General features: G+C 42.8%; 1 protein-coding gene across 2 annotated transcripts in view; it reads right to left on the reverse strand.

The window, feature by feature from the left end:
* Positions 1–21,846, reverse strand: part of STRN (striatin) — a 128,449-nt gene extending 106,603 nt beyond the window's left edge. For both annotated transcript variants that reach the window (XM_039463754.2, XM_039463744.2), the window contains exon 1: positions 21,530–21,846. In XM_039463754.2, the coding sequence (XP_039319688.1) occupies positions 21,530–21,763 (234 nt within the window). In that variant the 5' untranslated portion in view covers positions 21,764–21,846. The remainder of the gene's footprint in view (positions 1–21,529) is intronic.
* Positions 21,847–22,859: the final 1,013 nt, after the last annotated feature.

Below are 22,859 nucleotides of genomic sequence, written 5' to 3' on the forward strand. Positions count from 1 at the left end.
AATATTTCCCCTCATCCTACAGAATGATAATCCTCTCCTCTACAGTTATCAGTGGACCTTTCTTTTTTTTTTTTGGTGACAGAGCCTCACTCTGTTGCCCAGGCTGGAGTGCAGTGGCACAGTCTGGGCTCACTGCAACCTCCGCCTCCTGGGTTCAAGCGATTCTTGTGCCTCAGCCTCCCAAGTAGCTGGGATTACAGGCCTCTCCAAGTGCTGGAATTACAGGCATGAGCCACCGTATCTGGCCAGTTATCACTGTATTCTGATCAGCCAAAAGGTGTCATCTATTTTTTTTACCTGCACTGTTAGCCAAGAAATTTGGACTTCAGTGTTAAATTTGGACACAATTTTAACAACATTTACAACATATACTGTGATAGGTGTTGAAGATTATTTTTTTAAAGGTACAAAGTAAGTTGCTAAAGAGATGAGAGATTGTCTATGCTATTGACTACTATAGCCCCAATTCCTAGAAATGTTACTTGCATATATACACTCAATAAATATTTGTTAAACTGACTGATTTATAAGAAGCAAGTAAAAACAGTATAAGGTAGCACATCCTAAGTGTCAAATGACAAAACAAGTACTAAAAAAGAAACATCACTAAAAGCTGAGGCTATCCAAAAATCTTAGTGTTGCAAATGGGACTTGAGCTAAATTTGAATAAAGAATATATAAATCTACAAGGTTGTAGAAGGACATTCCAGAATAAACCTTTTGAGCAATGACCAAAAAAGCAGGTATGGTTTATGTACAAAGCAAGATAACAATATTTTGGTTTAGAAAGAGTACAGTCATGCATTGAATAATGACATTTCAGTCAATGATGAACTGCATATATATGGGACAGTGGTCCCATAACGTTATACCATATTTTGACTGCACCGTCTCTACATTTATGGCTTGAATAGGTTTAGATACAACAGTACTCGTCACTGTGTTACATCCGACTACATTATTCAGTATGGTAACATGCTATACAGGTTTGTAGCCTAGTAGCAATAGGCTATACCATATAGCCTAGGTATAGAGCAGGCTATGCCATTTAGCGTGTGTAGGTACACTCTGTAATGTTCACACAAAAATGAAATTCCATGTTAAGTAATTCATGACTGCTCTAATATATATGTAGGAAATATAAACAGTCTAATCATGGAGAGATTTAAAACCTGTATCAGGCAAAAAATAAAATAAAAAGAATGTGTTGAACAAATCAGTTTTTAGAAGCTTAGGAGGCAATACTATGTAAACTACTTTAGCCAAGGGAGAAACCAGAAGTGAATTATTAGGGAAGATTCTACTTCAGTCATCCAGATATGAGCTGATGAGGTATGAACAAGGGTAGAAGTAGTACTAGGAATTAAATGATTAAAAAAGGATTTTAAAATATGCATTTTACAAAACTAATGATGGCTACAAGAGTGACTACAAGAAACTGAAAGGTTGGCTGGACACAGTGACTCACTCCTATAATCCCAGCACTTTGGGAGGCCAAGGCAGGCAGATCACAAGGTCAGGAATTCAAGACCAACCTGGCCAACATGGTAAAACCCCGTTTCTACTAAACATATAAAACCTAGCCAGGTGTGGTGGTGGGTGCCTGTAATCCCAGCTACTCAGGAGGCTGAGGTAGGAGAATCGCTTGAACCTGGGAGGCAGAGGTTGCAGTGAGCTGAGATTGCGCCACTGCACTCCAGCCTAGACGACAGAGCAAGACACCGTCTCGAAGAAGAAAAAAAGTGAAAGGTTGAGTGAAAGCTGAGGCTAGGTTTCTGGAAAGGGTAAATTAGGGGCTAGATCTGAGAAAATGGGCCAACTGGGTTTGGAAAAAGGATTTTAGAAAGGATGATCAAGTTTCAAGTTACAATAGGTCATCCTGGTGAAGACATTAGCAAAAACTGGATATGGAGAATTTTAACTGCAGCGAAGTATCAAGACTAGCTAGAGAGATACTTCTGTAAATCATCCAAAGAAAAGGAATTAGAGTGGGAGGACTTCAAAGAGTAACTGCCAAAAAAAAAAAAAAAAAAGTATAATTTCGTAATCAATTATCTGAAAAGAGGATCAGAAGCAAGATCACAAGAGATTGAGAAATGAATAATCAAAAACAGAAAAAGAGAAAGACAACAGAGAGAGAGTGAGTTGAGACTAGTAAAAACTCTGAATGTAGTAAATGTGGTCCTTCAGAGAAATTTAGAGCGAAATGAAGGAGAATGAGGAATAGGATGATAGTACTAATAGATAAAGGAGCTGAGAAAGGGGTTTCTTTTGTTGCTACTGGTTGGTTGATTAGTTGTTTTTTTTGTTTTGAGACTGAGTCTCACTCTATCGCCCAGGCTGGAGTGCAGTGGCACCATCTCAGCTGACTGCAATCTCCATCTCTTGGGTTCAAGCAATTCTCTTGCTTCAGCCTCCTGAGTAGCTGGGATTACAGGCACGCGCCACCATGCCCAGCTAATGTTGGTATTTTTACTATTTTTAGTAGAGACGAGGTTTCACCATGTTAGCCAGGCTGGATCCTGACCTCAGGTGATCCACCCGCCTTGGCCTCCCAAAGTGCTAGGATTACAGGTGTGGTTTTTAATTAGGGAAAACTAAAATGGCATGGCAAAGTGGAGGTTATCATTGGCATAATGGACTCAAGTCTGTCCAAAGTTAAAAATTACTGCTTGATTATAAGCTCCATGTGAGCTGAGACCCTATCTGCCTCTTCTCCATGGTACCTCCAGTGCCTAGGAGAATGCCAGTTTCAGGAAGTGTCTAATGCCCCAACCAAACACCTTGATGAAAAAGCAGAGAAATTTTTAAATTCCATGACGGCACATTTTATATGAAGCTTTGGTATCTTTGAAATTTTCGTATTTTGACCTTTTTGTGTTTATTCTCACTTACTTGGCTAGCTATAAGCATTCTGAAAAGTTAGATCTTAATTTTTTGAAGGGAAGCAGGCTCAGAGATAAGATTACAGTGTTTCAGTCTAAGTTCCAGATAATTGAGGCATTTATTCATTTTAAAAAGCAGAGTTCAAAAAAATTTAAATATCACAAGATATTGGTGATGCAACATATAAACAAAATCAGAAAAGTAGAATGCAAAGTAATAACAACTAGATATTTAAAGTAAGATTTATCTACAAGGAAATAATATTCAATTAGTTCTCAATTTTGAAGGAGTAAGACACTTGTAAAAAAAAATTGGGGCCGGGCGCGGTGGCTCACGCCTGTAATCCCAGCACTTTGGGAGGCCGAGGCGGGTGGATCACGAGGTCAAGAGATCAAGAACATCCTGGTCAACATGGTGAAACCCCGTCTCCACTAAAAATACAAAAAATTAGCTGGGCATGGTGGCGCGTGCCTGTAATCCCAGCTACTCAGGAGGCTGAGGCAGGAGAATTGCCTGAACCCAGGAGGCGGAGGTTGCGGTGAGCCGAGATCGCGCCATTGCACTCCAGCCTGGGTAACAAGAGCGAAACTCTGTCGCAAAAAAAAAAAAAAAAAAAAAATTGAAGGCATAGGCTTTAGAAAAGAAAAAAAAAATGTTACAGGGCCCTGCTGATAACAAAGACTTTTTAGGATGTTATGCCAAAGACATTTCCTGGCAGTCAGTGATTAACACACAAGGCGGGATGAAAGGAGACAACACTATACTAAAAACTACCAAAACCCAAGTGCAATTTGCTATAGCTAGTGTCAAGTAGCAATTATGAAGCCTGTGGTCCCTAAAATGACCTCTGTCAAAATGATTTGGTATGGTCCAGGCAATACTTTATACAATAAAATGCAGACACTATTTGCACTAAAAAGCTTTTTCCAGTGGAAGTCATAAGGCAGAACTAGCAAGTAGCAAAAGGGACAGATACACTGCTCCCCCAAAACCAACATATACTGTACATTCACTAAATTTGACAAACATGGTAAATATCAAAGACGTCTGAAACACAGGTCTTGCCCTTAAGGACACAATTTAGCTCATAGACAAGATACACATATATAGACATTTGTTAATACATATTGAGTAACAGTGTAACCTAATACATGATTCATTCATTTAAGAACCACTTATTGACAGGCACGGTGGCTCAAGCCTGTAATCCCAGCACTTTGGGAGGTCGAGGCGGGTGGATCACAAGGTCGAGAGATCGAGACCAACCTGGTCAACATGGTGAAACCTCGTCTCTACTAAAAATACAAAAAATTAGCTGCGCATGGTGGCACGTGCCTATAATCCCAGCTACTCAGGAGGCTGAGGCAGGAGAATTGCCTGAACCCAGGAGGCGGAGGTTGCGGTGAGCCAAGATCACTCCATTGCACTCCAGCCTGGGTAACAAGAGCGAAACTCCGTCTCAAAAAAAAAAAAAAAAAAAAAAAAAAAAAAAAAAAAGAACCACTTATTAAGTAGCTACTATGTGCTAGTCACTCTACTGACCTTAGAGAAATAAAAACATCCTTAAGTGACTCGTAATCTACTGAACAAACAAATATACCAAGTATGAGATAGGACAGGGGTCTCCAATCCCTGGGTCACTGACTGGTATGGGAAAAATTGTCTTCCATAAAACCGGTCCCTAGTACAAAGAGGTTGAGGACCACTGAAATAGCAGGTATAATAGAGATATAGAAGTTCTCACAAATCCCCTCTTAACCAATCCTATGGATTAACCAGTATTCTCATCTCTTTGGAGAACACTGCCTGAAGTCCAGGGCACATTAAATATTCACAGCTAATAGATTATTCTTTATAGTTCACCATACATTTTGGTCTCTATGGTAGAGTTGTATAAATTCACCAACAGTCAACTAGGTTTCCTCTCAAATCTGTTTATGCCAGTTGCACTTGTTACTTGAATTAAATAATTCAATTAAATATTACATAAACCAGTAAAATACGGACATAAAAAGGAAGAATGTCGTGGAAAGACAAGACAATAAAGGAGACCCACTAAAAATACTGCTGTCAAATTAGATGTGGGTGAAACGACTGTAAAAGACTAGGGTGGGGATAATAAAAAATCTAGGATTCAAAAATCTCGGATTCTGCATTCACTCTGCTTTACTGGGAAAACCAAAACCAGAAATTATTTTTAAAAAAACACGTGCCAGGTGTAATGGCGCATGCCTGTAATCCCAGCTTTTCAGGAGGCTGAGGCATAATTCCTCGAACCTGGGAGGCAGAAGTCGTGGTAAGCCAAGATCGCACCACTGTACTCCAGCCTAGGCAACAAGAGCGAAACTCTGTCTCAAAAGTAAAACACACACACACACACACAAACTGTGGCTTATTCAAGAATGACAATACAAAACTCCAATCAGCATTCTAAGAAACAAAAATGTGAAGGTTGGGTAGGCCTGTCTTACACTGGCCAAGGACTACATGTCTATATACTATTAACCTAAAACAAATTGTTTAAGATATCATTTTAACATCTTTTTGGATTAACTGACCAACCACCAGTCTGGATGGTGCTGGGTAACAATGCTTCTGCCTTATATATCCAAGCTGTTAGGGAAGCACGAAGCTTCCTTGTGCCTGGAAGTCAGATGGGTTTCTCCTGGCTTCAAGTGATCTGCCTGCCTCAGCCTCCCAAAGTGCTGGGATTACAGGCATGAGCCACCACACCAGGCCAAATTTGGAGCTTTTTTAGCTTGCTTTCAAGGTAGCTTAACTAAGTTTTATATATACATTTTAATGTAGTTTGTGTTTATTGATCATATATCAAATTGTGTAGTGCTTTGAGTTTTAGGTTATTTTTAATTTTTATTTTAAAGAGATTGGGTCTCTCTTGACATGCTGACCAGGCTGGAGTGCAGTGGCTATTCATAGGCATACTTATAGTTCACTGTAGCCTCAGACTCCTGGGCTCTGTTGATCCTCCTGCTTCAGCCTCCACAATAGCTGGGATTACAGTATTGAGACACTACGTGTGGTTATTAGACTGTTTTTAGGCAGTCTTACATATGCTGTGTTAGAACAGGATAATATGTCAACTATGTATTTGCTCTTATGCAGAAAGTTATTTGACGAAATAAGATCACTTTCCTTGGTAGAATTAATGCCATTTTTTCTTTTAAAAAAAGTACCTTATCTGAATAAGATAATGAAATATTAGAAAACATTGATATGTAAGAAGGAAAATTTATTATACAATTGGCTGCAAGCAGTATGGCAGAAGACAAAAGCAGCAGGTATCTTGTTTTGGAGATGAGATGGAAAGAAAAATAAGGGAGTAGGAACCCTGGAATTAAGGTGAGCTTGGGAAGTATTGAATAAGGCTGGGCGAAGTAGGTATTTTGGGTGTGGCAAATATGCATCACTCACCAGAAAGATTAAAGGAAAGGGCCAGAGGGAATGTTTCATTACTGAACACACGGGTTTCATTAGCTTTCATTTGAATGTGAGAGAAATCAGCTCCAATACCAGTATATCTAGTTAGGAGAAGTAAATACCGTGTCAGATTCCACAATGGTGATACTAGTTTCACCTGAAGGAAAATTACAGCCCAGTCTGGGATTTGCTCTTTTTATTTATAATTCCTAAATGAGAAGATTAACCAGTAAGCAAAGGAGCTTGAATTATAGGCGTAACCAAAACCTGCTCCTGAGGAATGTGGTTTGGTGTGAAGATAAAAGGAGGGAACAGGGAGGAGCCTGTGATCTTGAGTCAGCACACTTGCTGAACTTGAAAATTAGAGTCTGCCAGGGGAGAAGGTATCCATGGTCCTAGTAATTCAACCGAGTACTTTTATCTGTTATTTCTCCTTTCTGTTCTTCTTTATCTGCCAACATTAATAATAGTTTCATTTATTGAGCATTTTCTATGTCCCAGGTACAGTGCTAATAAGCACTTGACATTTACAATCTATTTTAATATTTGTAAAACTAGTAGATATTAATCATTCCCACATTCATAGGTGAGAAATTTGGGAAGAAAGGTTAAATAATTTGCTGTAGAAAAAATTTGAGTGATGGGTCTGGGCATGGTAAGTAGAAGGAAATATTTTGACGTTTTTCTTTTTCTCTCATGCTTCAGGGTCATCGTGCAGGGCTGGAATGTTTTCCTCCCCCTTGTCTGCCTAGTGAATTTCTAGTCATCTTTCAAGATTCCATTAACTCTGAGAAACCCATCTGACTTCCAGGCACAAGGAAGCTTCGTGCTTCCCTAACAGCTTGGATATATAAGGCAGAAGCATTGTTACCCAGCACCATCCAGACTGGTGGTTGGTCAGTTAATCCAAAAAGATGTTAAAATGATATCTTAAACAATTTGTTTTAGGTTAATAGTATATAGACATGTAGTCCTTGGCCAGTGTAAGACAGGCCTACCCAACCTTCACATTTTTGTTTCTTAGAATGCTGATTGGAGTTTTGTATTGTCATTCTTGAATAAGCCACAGTTTGTGTGTGTGTGTGTGTGTGTGTGTGTGTGTGTGTTTTACTTTTGAGACAGAGTTTCGCTCTTGTTGCCTAGGCTGGAGTACAGTGGTGCGATCTTGGCTTACCACGACTTCTGCCTCCCAGGTTCGAGGAATTATGCCTCAGCCTCCTGAAAAGCTGGGATTACAGGCATGCGCCATTACACCTGGCACGTGTTTTTTTTAAAATAATTTCTGGTTTTGGTTTTCCCAGTAAAGCAGAGTGAGATGGCTCACACCTATAATCCTGGCACTTTGGGAGGCTGAGGCGGCCGGATTACCTGAGGTCAGAAGTTCAAGACCAGCCGGGTGTGGTGGCTCACGCATGTAATCCCAGCACTTTGGGAGGCCGAGGCGGGTAGATCACGAGGTCAAGAGATTGAGACCATCCTGGCCAACATGGCGAAACCCATCTCTACTAAAAATACAAAAAATTAGCTGGGTGTGGTGGTGGCTGCCTGTAATCCCTGCTACTTGCGACACTGAGGCAGGAGAACTGCTTAAACCCAGGAGGCAGAGGATGCAGTGAGCCAAGATCATGCCATTGCCGTCCAGCCTAGGCGACACAGTGAGACTCTGTCTCAAAAAAAAAAAAAAGCTCAAAATTTGCAGATTTTTTTAAGATGAAATAAGGATTTTATTTCGGTATTCCCTACACAAAAATAAAATTATTTAAAGAAATTAGAGAACTATATTATTAAAGACTTTTGAGAAACACAAATTGTTAAAGATTTTTCTGAACCCCTTACTATATTGTTTCACTCAATTATTCTACTTCAAGAAAAACTTGAAATAATCATAAGAATTTAAATTATGACAGGTTTTCAAACCATACTTAATGATCTAAATGTTAAAATTCACTTGGCTCCTTCAAGTCAGAAGCAGCTACACAGAGGGAGGGACTAAAAGGAGAGGATATGGTATACAGAGCAACGCCCTGACCTGGGTACTAGGACTCCTGGGTTCTAAACTAAGATTAAACTAATTCAGAGTGACCTGAGAAAAGTCACTTCATTTCTCTAGCCCTAACTGATGAAACAGGGATGAGATTACTTAAATTCTTTAAGGTCCCTCTGAGGTAAAATGTTCCTAGTCTAATGAAGGAAGAAAATCTTCTTCCTTCATTAGACTTCATTAGAGGGAGGAGGGCAGTGCATATGTGTGCATATATGCATGTGTATTATGTGTACATGTGTGTATTCTTGTCAGCCCTAGAATTCTACAATTACAAGTGTCAAAATGAAAAATACAGATGAGAAATCCTTGAAGAGTTAAGAACAGGTCAATGCGTGCAGTTTCTCCTCTGCCTCTGCTCTTTCCACCCCTCTACTCCCCTCTTCTGCTTCTTTTCCCCTTCTACCTCCTTCCTCAATTTCTCTCTTGCCTCAAGCTTCTCTCCTGAACTCCAAATCTTCCTGAATTACTACCTCCAGTCCTTAATATCTATAAGCTATCTACACCTTATATGAAATGCTTGGGACCAGAGTATTTTGGATTTCAGATTTTGGAAGATTTGAATATGCCTAATGAGATATCTTGGGAATGAGACCAAAGTCTAAACACAAAATTCACTTATGTTTCATATACACCTGATACACATAGTTTAAAGGTAATTTTATTTTTCCCTATGGGATACTAAACTGTGCTGTGCACCTGCTTTTTGACTACTGCCTGCCACATGAGGTCAGGTATGAATTTTTCCATTTGTGACATCATATCAGCAGTACTCAAAAAATGTTAGATTTCGAGGCACTTTGAATTTAGGATTTTTCGATTAGGGATGCTCAACCTGTACTTACAGGGCAAAGAGAATGAAGGTAGCTACTGTGACAAATGGATCACTGAAACTGGTTCCTGGCCTCTACAGTAAGACTTAAATAAATAATAAATTAATGCCTTCTGTCCATAGAAATCTCAACCAATAAAAAAGCAAACCATGGGCCGGGCACGGTGGCTCAAGCCTGTAATCCCAGCACTTTGGGAGGCCGAGAAGGGTGGATCACAAGGTCAAGAGATCGAGACCATCCCGGTCAACATAGTGAAACCCCGTCTCTACTAAAAATACAAAAAATTAGCTGGGCTTGGTGGCACGTGCCTGTAATCCCAGCTACTCAGGAGGCTGAGGCAGGAGAATTGCCTGAACCCAGGAGGCGGAGGTTGCGGTGAGCCGAGATCGTGCCATTGCACTCCAGCCTGGGTAACGAGAGCGAAACTCCGTCTCAAAAAAAAAAAAAAGCAAACCACTTACTGGACACCCATCATGTACCACACATTTTGTATACTTTATATTTTTTTAAATCTTACAACAATCCTGCTTAGTAGGGATATTATCACCCACATTGTACAAAAATGAGGCCTAGAAAAATTTTAAACTGAAAGTGACAGAGATGTCTGACTCTGACAGCCATATTTTCCACTGCCCAATTAAGAAAGTCAATAGACTGTTTCGTCAAATTGGCCACTGGGCCAAGAAATTCCAGAGATCCAAGGACAATTTTATCTCTAATGTTCCAGAATTGAAACCTCAATGCTACTCAAAAGCATAGCTGACTTCAAGAAGACAGTAGGCTGGCAAAGGGGACTCTATCAAGAGTATCTGAACTTTCAAACACCTTTCAAAGACTGCATAGCAAAGGGTTGTGTTTTAAACTCTGCTTCAGTTATCAAGATTTTGGAGAAAAACTGTAGGTCTCCCTTTATCATTCAAAAAAAAGTAGATTTAGAAATAAAGTTCAGGACTAAATAGGCACATCTCTTGATAAAGAAGTACTGTCAACATTATTTCTCCCCAAATAATTAGTAGGGCCATTCTGATTTGTCAGATTTTGAAAGTAAAATAAGAGAATTCAGTTTCCAGTTATTGTGCCCCATAGCAATTCTACTGAACACAGCCGAAACTTCTGGACAAAATATTTTCACAATTTTCTTAAAAGCAACACAAACATAGCAAGGAATTATCTGGCCAAAATAAAAGGGAAAATGGGAATCCAGTGAGGTACGGGAACAAAAAGGCATTTTTGCCCTTAGGATATTGGCCAATCAGAATAAATAGCCTTGTAGGACCCATCAAGCAAAAATCAAACACCCAACCCATCCAGAGCAGACATCTAACAGGTGATATACCCTCACATTTAGCTAAGACCCTAAAGGGCTTATGTCTTCAAAACAAAGATGAAACAGAAGTATACTGGACCTCAAATGTATTCACAACCAAAATTCACATCAGGTGGGTGGCCCAAACACCTTAAGGAAGGCATTTACTTTAAAGTCATTCTGGGCCAGGTGTGGCGGCTCATGTCTGTGATCCCAGCATTTTGGGAGGCTGAGACAGGCAGATCACTTGAGGCCAGGAGTTCAAGACCAGCCTGGCCAACATACCAAAATCCCGCCTCTACTAAAAACACAAAAATTAGCCAGGCACTGACCAGGCACAGTGGTTCATGCCTGGAATCCCAGAACTTTGGAAGGCCAAGGTGGGTGGATCACAAGGTCAGGAGTTCAAGACCAGACTGGCCAATACGGTGACACCCCGTCTCTACTAAAAATACAAAAGTAAACAGGCATGGTGGCAGGCACCTGTAGTCCCAGCTACTCAGGAGGCTGAGGCAGGAGAATTGCTTGATCCCAGCAGGCAGAGGTTGCAGTGAGCTGACATCGCACTGGGTGACAGAGGGAGTGTCCATCTCAAAAAAAAAAAAAAATTAGCTAGGTGTGATGGTGCACACCTGTAGTCAAAGCTACTCAGTAGGCTGAAGCACAAGAATTGCTTGAACCTAGAAGGCAGAGGTTGCAGTAAGCCAAGATCACACCACTGCACTCCAGCCTGGATGACAAAGGAAGACAGCCTCAAAAAAAGATAAAAAATAAAGTGGTTCTAGACTGGCAATGCCTCTAGACATCTACCAGAAGCAAATGCAAAACAAACAAACAAACAAAAAACCCTTTTCTAAAGAAGATACCTTTATTTGAGAGCTCAGATTAGTCTCACAGTTTCTCTTTTTTCTTTTCTTTTTTTTTGAGATGGAGTCTCTGTTGCCAGGCTGGAGTGCAGTGGCATGATCTTAGCTCACTGCAACCTACGCCTTGCAGGTTCAAGTGATTCTCCTGCCTCAGCCTCCTGAGTAGCTGGGACTATAGGGGCCAGCCACCATACCCGGCTAATTTTTTGTATTTTAGTAGAAACGGGACTTCACCATGTTGGCCAGGATGGTCTTGATCTCCTGACCTCATGATCCACCTGCCTCAGCCTTTCAAAGTGCTGGGATTATAGGTGTGAACCACCACACCCAGCCCCCTCCCCTCTTTCTTTTCTTTTTTCTTTTTTTTTTTTTTTTGAGACAAGTCTGTTGCCCAAGCTGGATTGCAGTGGTGGGATCTTAGCTCACTACAACCTCCGTCTCCGATGTTCAGGCGATTCTCCTGCCTCAGCCTCCCAAGTAGCTGGGATTACAGGCACCCACCACCATGCCCAGCTAATTTTTGTATTTTTAGTAGAGATGGGGTTTCACCATGTTGGGCAGGCTAGTCTTGAACTCCGGACCTCAGGTGATCCGCCCGCCTCAGCCTCCCAAAGTGCTGGGATTACAAGCATGAGCCACCGTGCCCAGCCAGTCTCATAGTTTTTCAAGGATGGTAGGCAGCAAGCAAAGATAAACTAAGGACACAAGAGAACAAGTCATAATGAGCAAGAACAAGCAGAAACAGAACACATAGAACACACAAAGGTACCTGTAAGACCTCAGATAAAGGAAGTGCAGAAACAGTAAAAAATAGCTACTTACTTACTACATTTAAAGAATTAAAGATGACACTGAAAATATCTGCTGAGAACAGAACAATATTTTTTTTAAGAAATTACCCAAGCCGGGCGCGGTGGCTCAAGCCTGTAATCCCAGCACTTTGGGAGGCTGAGGCGGGTGGATCACGAGGTCAAGCGATCGAGACCATCCTGGTCAATATGGTGAAACCCCGTCTCTACTAAAGATACAAAAAAATTAGCTGGGCATGGTGGCACGTGCCTGTAATCCCAGCTACTCAGGAGGCTGAGGCAGGAGAATTGCTTGAACCCAGGAGGCGGAGGTTGCGGTGAGCCGAGATCGTGCCATTGCACTCCAGCCTGGGTAACAAGAGCGAAACTCTGTCTCAAAAAAAAAAAAAAAAAAGAAATTACCCAGCAGATTTAAAAAGGAACCAAAATGAACTTCAACAATAACCAAAACTAAAAATTCAGTAGATGGTTTTAACAAATTAGACTCAACTGAAGAGAAAATTAATGGATTGGGAGGTAATTCACAGACTGGAAAGTAAGTTGGAATAAATTATCAAAAACAAAGCATGGAGAGATAAAAAGATGGAAAATATACAGCAGATAATGGAGAAGCTCTAAGATCATATAACCAGAAATCCAAAAGGAGAAGAAAGGAAAATGCAATTCAGGACAAACCTAACAAGATAGCAACTAAGAAATCAGCAGAACTAATGAGAAGCCAATCCACAAATTCAAGGAGTCTAATGAAGTCCCAAAAAACATTTAAAAAAATCTATACTGTGACACATCATAATGAAACTACAGAACACCAAAGACAGAGAAACTCTTAAATTTAACCAATAAAATAAGCTACAAAGCAGTAAAACATGGTAAAATCTTTATGTCTGTTATTAAAAAAAAAAAGCATCAGTGTGGCTCTGCTTTTGTAGAGATTAAATGATACATTATATCTGAAAAGGCTCTAAAGGAAACTAAAGAGTGCTTGCTGGCTGTGGCAGTACATACACTAATATTGGAATGATACAGAAGATTAGCATAGCCCCTAGACAAAAAATATGAAAAATAAAACAGTAAAGATATCTGGAGATGTAAGTGACCCAGCTTGTACAAAACCTATTTCATTCTTGGTCATTCAGCCTCTCTGAACCTCACTTTACCTAATTGAACTGATTACTTCCAAAGTTCTTTCCAGCTCAAAGATTACTCTGTCATTACATCTCAGTCAGAAGGAGGTGATTCAAATTATAATATTCTCCTGCCTAAAAATAAAATGCTCGCTATCATCAGAAAGAACAATGGAAAAAGAAATTATATCCCAAATTCTATAAAAAGCCATCCATATATGGAATAGTAATAAAAGTGTTGAAATCATCAAACTTTTATAGATATGTAAAAACAGAAAAAGCAACTAAAGCAGTGGTTCCAAATCCTTGCTACATACTGGGGAGCTCAAAAACTACTAATGCTAGGGGTCCTAATACTAATACCTAAGATTCTGATGTAATTGATCTGGGGTAAAGCCCAGGGAATTAGTATTTTTTTATTTTATTTTTTGTAGAGATAGAGTCTTGCTCTGCTGCCCAGGCTGGAGTACAGCGGCACAATCTTGGCTCACTGCAACCTCTGCCTCCTGAGTTTAAGCAATTCTCCTGCCTCAGCCTCCTGAGTGGCTGGGACTACAGGTGCATGCCCCGACGCCCGGCTAACTTCTTTTGTATTTTAGTAGAGACGGGATTTCACCATGTTGCCCAGGCTGGTCTCAAACTCCTGAGCTCAGGTAACCCACCCGCCTCAGCCTTCCAAAGTGGTAGGATTACAGGCGTGAGCCACCAAGCTTGGCCAGGGAATTGGTATTTTTAAGTGTTCCCTCTGATTATTCTAAGAGCATAGCCAAGGTTGAGAAACACTGAACTGAAGAGACAAATAACAGGATATGTTTTAAAAGATTAAAGCCTCTATAAACTGTCTAAAATATAAAGATTATTAAATTATCAAGAATTTGAGTAGAATGAAAAAGGAACCTGCTGACAAAATTATACCATACCACAATGGAGCTGACCTGCTCAAAATGTAAAGAAAGAGGTTTAAAGGGCCAAATAAAATCTAGGATTCATTTCATAATGTGGTTAGTAAATTTATACAATTTGTTACCCAAGATGTGCTGCAAAGTTAAGATAAACACATACAGAAGTTTGTATGAATTCCAGGGTAACAGATACCTACTGGGTTATTAAGGAAAGCAAATACACTTGAAGTATACCCTCAATGTTCTGAGGCTGACAGTGAAGGCAACTATTTACTACCATTAAATCTCTTAAAGCCCGGTCAGTCCCAGAATATGACAATGCATGGCCTCAGGATGGCACTTGTGTGCTCTGGCCTCAGAAAAGTTCATGACTGAAGATTATGCTTTTCTCTGGGGATGAGGAGATAACTAAGAGCAAAAGTATAGCATCATGCATCTGCAACCACTTATTTATTAAGCACTTAACTTGGTGTTATGAACCATGACTCTGCTAAGTACTTTAAATTATCTTAATTTAATTCTCACAAGGTAATTTATTATCCTTATCTTATACATGAGGAAACTAAGACTCTGAGAAATCAAAATTACGGCAAATATGTATTTTAGGCATAAAATGCATAGTTAACTTGTTAGAAATAATAGTCACAATAATAAAGGCAAACTCATGTTAAGTATTTATGTTTTCCATTAAAAAGCTCAGTAAATCGGCCGGGCACAGTGGCTCAAGCCTGTAATCCCAGCACTTTGGGAGGCCGAGGCGGGTGGATCACGAGGTCAAGAGATCGAGACCATCCTGGTCAACATGGTGAAACCCCATCTCAACTAAAAACACAAAAAATTAGCTGCGTATGGTGGCACATGCCTGTAATCCCAGCTACTCAGGAGGCTGAGGCAGGAGAATTGCCTGAACCAAGGAGGCAGAGGTTGCGGTGAGCCGAGCCTGGGTAACAAGAGCAAAACTCTGTCTCCAAAAAAAAAAAAAAAAAAAAGCTCAGTAAATCTTCTCAACTGTCCTATGAGGCTGCTCAGTCTCCCTCTATACACATATTTTTATTTGTTTGTCTTGTTCTGAGACAGGGCCTCACATTGGCGCCCAGGCTAGAGTTCAGAGGCACGATCACAGTGCACTGCAGCCTTGATCTCCAGGACTCAAGCAATCCTCCCACCTCAGCCTCCTGAGTAGCTGGGACCACAGACACATGCCAACTCACCCAGCTAATTTTCTGTATTTTTTGTAGAGATGAGGCTTCAGGCGTGGTGGCTCACGCCTGTAATCCAAGCACTTTGGAGGCCAAGGTGGGAGGATCACCTGAGGTCGGGAATTCAAGACCAGCCTGACCAACTTGGTGAAACCCCATCTTTAAAAAAAAAAAAAAAGAGAGAGAGAGAGTGATGAGGCTTCACCATTTTGCCCAGGCTGTACTTTTTTTTTTTTCCACTGAGAAAGGGTCTCCTTCTGTTGTCCAAGCTGGAGTGCAGTGGAGTGATCATGACTCACTGCAGCTTCAACCTCCCAGCCCCAAACGATCCTCCCACCTCAGCCTCCCAAGGAGCTGGGACTACAGGCACACACCATCACACCCAGCTAATTTTTAAAAAAATTTTTTCTGGGGCCGGGAGCGGTGGCTCAAGCCTGTAATCCCAGTACTTTGGGAGGCCGAGGCGGGTGGATAGCAAGAGATCGAGACCATCCTGGTCAACATGGTGAAACCCCGTCTCTACTAAAAATACAAAAAATTAGCTGGGCATGCATACTCGGGAGGCTGAGGCAGGAGAATTGCCTGAACCCGGGAGGCGGAGGTTGCGGTGAGCCGAGATTGCGCCATTGCACTCCAGCCTGGGTAACAAGAGCAAAACTCCGTCTCAAAAAAAAAAAAAAAAAATTTTTTTTCTGAAGATGGGGTTTTATGTTGCCCAGGCTGGTCTTGAACTCCTGGGCTCAAGTGATCCTCCTGCCTCAGCCTCCCAAACTACTGGGATTACAGGTTTTGAGCCACCCTGCACCTGGCCCTCTAAATACTTTTGAGTCATCTTTGACTCCTTTTTCTCAAACCCCACATTCTATCCTTTAGCACATTTTGTTGGCTCTATTCAGAATCCTGTATTTTGTATTATTTTAAATATATATCAAAATACACATTCACATATCTTGTCACTACCACCTTAGTTCAACTTCTGCCTGGATTTATTAAAGTCACCTCCTAATTAGTCCCCCGGCTGCTTCTACTCTTGTCATCCCTCCAAGTCTATTCTGAATCAATGCAAAGGGTCCCTTTTATTTTTTTTTTTTTTTTTTTTTTTTTTTTTTTTGAGACGGAGTTTCGCTCTTGTTACCCAGCCTGGAGTGCAATGGCACGATCTCGGCTCACCGCAACCTCCGCCTCCTGGGTTCAGGCAATTCTCCTGCCTCAGCCTCCTGAGTAGCTGGGATTACAGGCATGCACCACCACGCCCAGCTAACTTTTTGTATTTTTTTAGTAGAGACGGGGTTTCACCATGTTGACCAGGATGGTCTCGATCTCTCGACCTTGTGATCCACCCACCTCGGCCTCCCAAAGTGCTGGGATTACAGGCTTGAGCCACCGCGCCCGGCCAAAGGGTCCCTTTTAAAGATGGTGTCACTCTTTTGCTCAAAACATTCTGATGGCTGCTCATCTTGCTGAGGGTATAAGGCCAAAGTCCTTACCCTGTCTGACATGACTTCTTCATTCTCTTCCTCTACTCTAGCCACTTTTGCCTCCTTGTTGTTCCTTCAACATTCCAAGCATGCTCCCTTCCCCCCAGCTGTTCCTTCCATCCAGAAAGCTCTTTCCTCACCTTAGGTATCATCTTTTCAGGTCTTAGCTCGAATGGCATCTAATCAGTGAATCCTTTCTTCCCCATTCCACCCTCTCAAACCCTCTTATTTTCCTTCCCAACATTTTATGTATTTATTTATCACTGTCTGCCTCAAAAATTTAAGCTTCACAAGGGCAAGATCTGTCTTTTTGTTGTTGTATCTCCACTGTCTACAACAAGACCTGGCATGAGGTAGTTACTTGAAAAATATTTGGGGAGTGAAAATATAAATCATTAATTCCAAAACCCAAAAAATATAAATCATTAAAGCCGAAACTCCAGCATACAGCCTCCATGCCACATGCCCTAAGCTACTCAATCTTGCCACCTTTTTCACACAACTCTAACACTTCCAGGTAAATAGCAGAGCCTTTTCTATAGCACACACATATAAAATCTAGGGCCAACATTTTTTATTTTTTATTTACACGCCTGTTTTCTCCTAAGTCAGTAATTTTCAAATACTGAGCCTTAGGTTTTCATGACCACATAAAGTTCTTTCCTCCTGATATTCTCCCCTTTCACTGCTAACTCTTCTCTCCTTCACTATTCCTTTTTTTTTTCTTTTCTTTTTTTTTTTTTTTTTTGAGACAATCCCGCTCTGTTGCCAGGCTGGAGTGCAGTAGTGCGTTCTTGGCTCACTGCAACCTCTGCCTCCCAGGTTCAAGGGATTCTCCTGCCTCAGCCTCCGGCGCATGCCCCCATACCCAGCTAAATTTTGTATTTTTAGTAGAGAGAGGGTTTCACCATGTTAGCCAAGATGGTCTCAATCTCTTGACCTCTGCCCGCTGGGCCTCCCAATGTGCTGGGATTACAGGCGTGAGCCACTGCGCCCAGCCTCTCCTTCACTATTCTAAGGAAACTAGCCCCCTCCCCAAATGATAAACACTGATTCTTTTACAAGTTATATCATACTAACTAAACATGTTTCTTTGAGGTCATCTAGCACAATGCCTCACATACACATATTTTTCTCAAATATCATTAGTGTTCCTTCTCCAATTCCTTTTACAAATGTAAAGGTCACTAAAAATCTTAATCATTCTTTTCCTCCCACCCCCATGAATTGTCTAATCTCAACTGGATGTGAGGAGGAGAGCATTATCAAAAATAAAAAGAGAATTTTGCAACTAAGATGGGCAAGAGTGAAATAAATAACAAACAAATAGGTATTTGCTATAATGTGGCTGTTTCCTTACTCCCAAGATCTGAAGTGGAGGGGGGAAGCGGTAAAGGCAGGCCAGGTAGATGTGAGCTTGGATTGCCTTTCACAACTCTTCCCTGACAACCTGAAAGAGCAGGGCTGACAGGTTCCTGAAGGGGCAAATTTGACTTAATCTTTAAGGTATTTATGTTGACTCTGGTGTTAATGGCTTGAGAAAAGATTTAAAAATTAAAAGGAGGACACCAACTGATCCCTATTTCATCACAACGTATTCAACTCTTTTACTTCTTATTGTTTCCAAGAAAATTCCAATGGCAAAAGAAAAATAGAGAAGATTCAAATGTAATGATGGTAAGGTAAAGAAATGATTTAAATTTTTTTCAATTATACTAATAAAAGGAGACAAAGGCCACAGATTATTGCAAACCCTTCCCCCCAAAATATATCATACATGCTCTGTTAGGAAAATTACACATTTTTAAAGTTTCTCTGTGGAAGCTTAATTTAATTTGCGCACAAAAGATACTGATAAAAAAACAATGTCCTTGGCTGAAGGCAGTGACTTACGCCATCATCCCAGCACTTTGACAGGCTGAGGCAGGCAGATCACTGAGGACAGTAGTTCAAGACCAACCTAGCCAACATGGTGAAACCCCATCTCTACTAAAAATACAAAAATCAGCCAGGCATAGTGGTACATGCCTGTAACCCCACCTACTTGGGAGGCTGAGGCAGAAGGATTTCTTGAACGTGGGAAGCGGAGGTTGCAGTGAGCCAAGACAGTGCCACTGCACTCCAGCCTGGGCAACAGAGCAAGACCCTGTCTCCAAAATAAGAAAAAAAAAAAATTTTAAGTAGTATCTTTAATATGATAAGCACCCATGGGAAAGCTTCCTGGAGTTAATAAACATTTGCCACGAATAACCCAGGAATGGGTGGGTGTTTGTGGATGTGTGTATAAAAATTGAAGATTAACTACGGTTACTGGTAAATTGAAAAGTTTAAACGAGGAGAGGGAGTGAACAGGAAAGAGGATGGGTTGGAATTTCCCAACTTCCCCAGGTAGGAAAGTAAGCATTGTTTTCTGATGTGTTTTTCACCAAATTACTGTGACTTATCTTACATTCCCAAAACTGGAAAAGAAATTAAATTTTAAGTAGCTACATACAAAAATCATTGCCCACAACTGCACAACATTAAACTCTGCCTTTAACATTTCCTTGAAGCCCGAAAGCCACTCTTTATAGAATGCACTGCTAATAAATGTCAACGTGTAAGCATTCAAATTTGTTGGAAACTATATGGACAAGGTCAAAGACGACTTGCAAATAGACTAGATCGACTAAATACTACAGCAATGGAACAGCAGGGATGAGAAAGCTGCCAAAGAATATAAACATATAACTAGAAATACAGACTTAAGGCTGGGTGTGGTGGCTCACACCTGTAATCCCAGCGCTTTGTGAGGCTGAGGCAGGCAGATCACAAGGTCAGGAGTTCAAGACCAGCCTGGCCAACGTGGTGAAACCCCATCTCTACTAAAAATACAAAAACTAGCTGGGGCGTTGGTGGTAGGCGCCTGTAATCCCAGCTACTCAGGAGGCTGGAGCAAGAGAATCACCTCAACCCAGGAGGCAGAGGTTGCAGTGAGTGGAGACTGCGCCAGTGCATTCTAGCCTGGGCAATGAAACAAGACTCCGTCTAAGAAAAGAAATACAGACTTACAAGGAATCATAGAAACTACTGGTCACTCCCTCACTTCATTCAACTGCTCATTTGTCACCTTTCAGAGGCCTACACTGATCACCCCATCTGAAATAGCTGCCCTTATCACAGTCTATTCCTCAACTCTGACTTACTTTTTTCTCACAGCAGTTGCCACTATAAGCCATTATATTCTATAGGCTCATCTGCTGGACTGCTTGCCTCTCCACTGAAACATAAACTCAATGAGGGCAGAAGCTTCGCTTTTTTTTTCATCCCCGGGCCTAAACACATAGCTGGCACTCAATACACAGGTGCTGAATAAATAAATGATAAAAGTGAAACCCAGAGAGGTTAAAGGATTTCCTCAAGGTCACAGACCTAGCAACAAACACAGCCCTTACTGTAACCTTGTCTACTATAGCCCTGTGTGTTGGCTCTATCCACAGCCACTTCCACTACACCACAGAGCCTGTTCCAGCACATGATTCTATTTAACAGATTTCTCCTCTTCTTTTTTTTAAGTGCCAAAGAAAATACATGTTACCAAAAAAAGTGACACACTGGGTAGCATTTTAAACTCAAGTGTTTCGCCAACTAAAACTACATTCAAATTTCCTAAGTATACAGGCTTAGCCCGTAAAACAGAAAGGCACAACTATTCATAGTTAAGTTCCTCTTGAAATTGGTGTGTATGCCTTGAAAGTTTTAAAACAACCACTGAAAACCTATTCGACAATTCTGAATGGCCTGTAAAGTATCAGCCTCACTTTGATTATTTTCAGAGCCCACAGTATCTCCTCCCTGGCTATACTTTATCTTGGAGATTATGCAAGGCAATGTAACTAACTTCAAAGCCCCTTTTTAGCTCCTTTTAAAGTACAAGAAAATCTCCCAAAACACTGAACATAAAATTAACCCTTGGGACGTTTCAGATTCTGAGAACAGGAGCCATCTCTGAACCATTCTCTCTGTGATCATCTAGGTCCTTGATTCAAAATGCATTAATTGGAAATACCTAAAAGAAACCTGGGAGGGGATCGGAAGAAAGTGGAGAACAGATATTTACATATATTAAAAAGGGAGCTGATACATGCATAACACTTTTGCCCAACGTCAACTTCTCGTCTCGAGTCAAGGCCTCACTGACACAACTTCTGCTGTCTTCTTGATCACCTTCCTCGCAGACAGGAGCCAAAGCCGGCACCTTCTGCCGGGACCGTCTCTAGATCTAGGATGGGGCACATCAGGACAGCGGAGGGTTTGCTCCGAGTCTCTCAAAACTACTGCCAGCCCAATTAGTAAACCGAGAGGGCAGCCCTGAGATGCGGGATGGCCAGAGTTGAAATGAGCCTGGGAGTTATGAGTGGGATGGGGCGAAGAAGAGGCGTGGAGAGGGTAAACAACGCACGGGGAACCGGAGTGAGAACAGGGTTGAGGTGGGGTCAGCGAAAGGCAAAAGGCGAAGGAAGGAAGGGGACGGGGCTCAGGGTGGGATGGGCGGGAGCAAAGGGGGAGGGGACGCGAGCGGGCTGGGGGAGGGGGAGAAGGGTCCGGGGCGGGGCGGAAGAGAGCAAAGAGGCGGGATGAAGACGGCCAGGCCGGGAGGGTCTTTACCTGCAGCTCCGCCCGCTCCACCTCCCACTGGGCTCTCTCCACCTCGAAGCGGGCCCACTCGTGCTGCAGGAAGTGCAGAATCCCTGGGAGACTGTACTGGGCTCGGGCCACCCCCGCCGCAGCCGCCCCGTCGCCGGCCGCGGCAGCCTCCGCCAGAGGCCCGAGCCCCTTGGCACCGCCGGCGCCCGGGTGGTTGTTGCTGAAGAAGACGCCGGGACCCGCCTGCTCGTCCATGGCGGCCGCAGATACCCTGGGAGCTGCCCCGGCGCCCAGCAGCGGAGGCAACAGCGGCAGCCAGCAGCGCCTCCTCCTCCCTCCGCCGCTCCCGCCCACACCCCAGTCAGCAGGGAGCAGCCGCTTGGGCGCGGGGGCCGGCCGAGCCCGTGACGGGCCGGGAAATGGGTCAACTGCAGCGCGCGGGCGGCCCGGGGCTTGCCGGGAAATGTAGTCGCGGGGCGGGGCGCGGGCGAGCGCCGCCAAGGCGGCCTGTGGGGCTGCGCCTCGGCTGGGGCGTGGCTTCGGGCCCGTCCCGCCCGCTCCGGCTCGTGGCGGAGGGGGCCGGTCGGGCGGGGAGCGCGGGTTTCCTCTGGGGCTGGCTGGGCGTGGGCGGGCGGCGCTCCAGCCTTCCTAGCACACGGAAGTTGGCGGGCGGCAGTCCCTGTTGCGCGCACACGCGCGCGCACACGCACACACACACGCACACACACACGCGCGGGCGGCGCTCCCTGTTGCACACATACACACACACACGGAAGTTATCACGCCAAGATGCCAGCCCGAGCCACGTATCTTTTAAGGCTTTCTGGTCGTTCTGAGAAGAAACAGGGTCAAAGCGAACTACCTGGTGCGGCAGCGGGACTGGGGTTCTCCCGCCGTCCGCACTGCGTGCTCTCCCGCCGGCTCCGACTTCGGAGTTTCTGTCACCCTAGACGCTCCTCCATTCTGCCAGTCTGCGGGTCGCTGTCGCTCCTGCCTTTCTTTTTTGACTCGAGGGGCTCAAACCTGTTGCCTGACCGGTTTTCATTTCTAAGGAACGCTGCTCACCTCTCCAAGACAACGCCGCAGCTTGCCGCTGCTGCCTCCAAATTGTGGTTTGTTGACAGCACGTCTGAAAACGTGCTCTGTTGAAGTTTCTTTCCCTTTGCAGCCCTCCTGCAGTAAATCCTGTAAAAGTTTTAGCGTCCGGTCGGGCGCGGTGGCTCAAGCCTGTAATCCCAGCACTTTGGGGGGCCAAGGCAGGTGGATCACGAGGTCAACAGATCGAGACCATCCCGGTCAACGTGGTGAAACCCCGTCTCTACTAAAAATACAAAAAATTAGCTGGGCATGG

The sequence above is a fragment of the Saimiri boliviensis genome, chromosome 1 (assembly GCF_048565385.1).
Source record: "Saimiri boliviensis isolate mSaiBol1 chromosome 1, mSaiBol1.pri, whole genome shotgun sequence".
NCBI lineage: Eukaryota > Metazoa > Chordata > Mammalia > Primates > Cebidae > Saimiri > Saimiri boliviensis.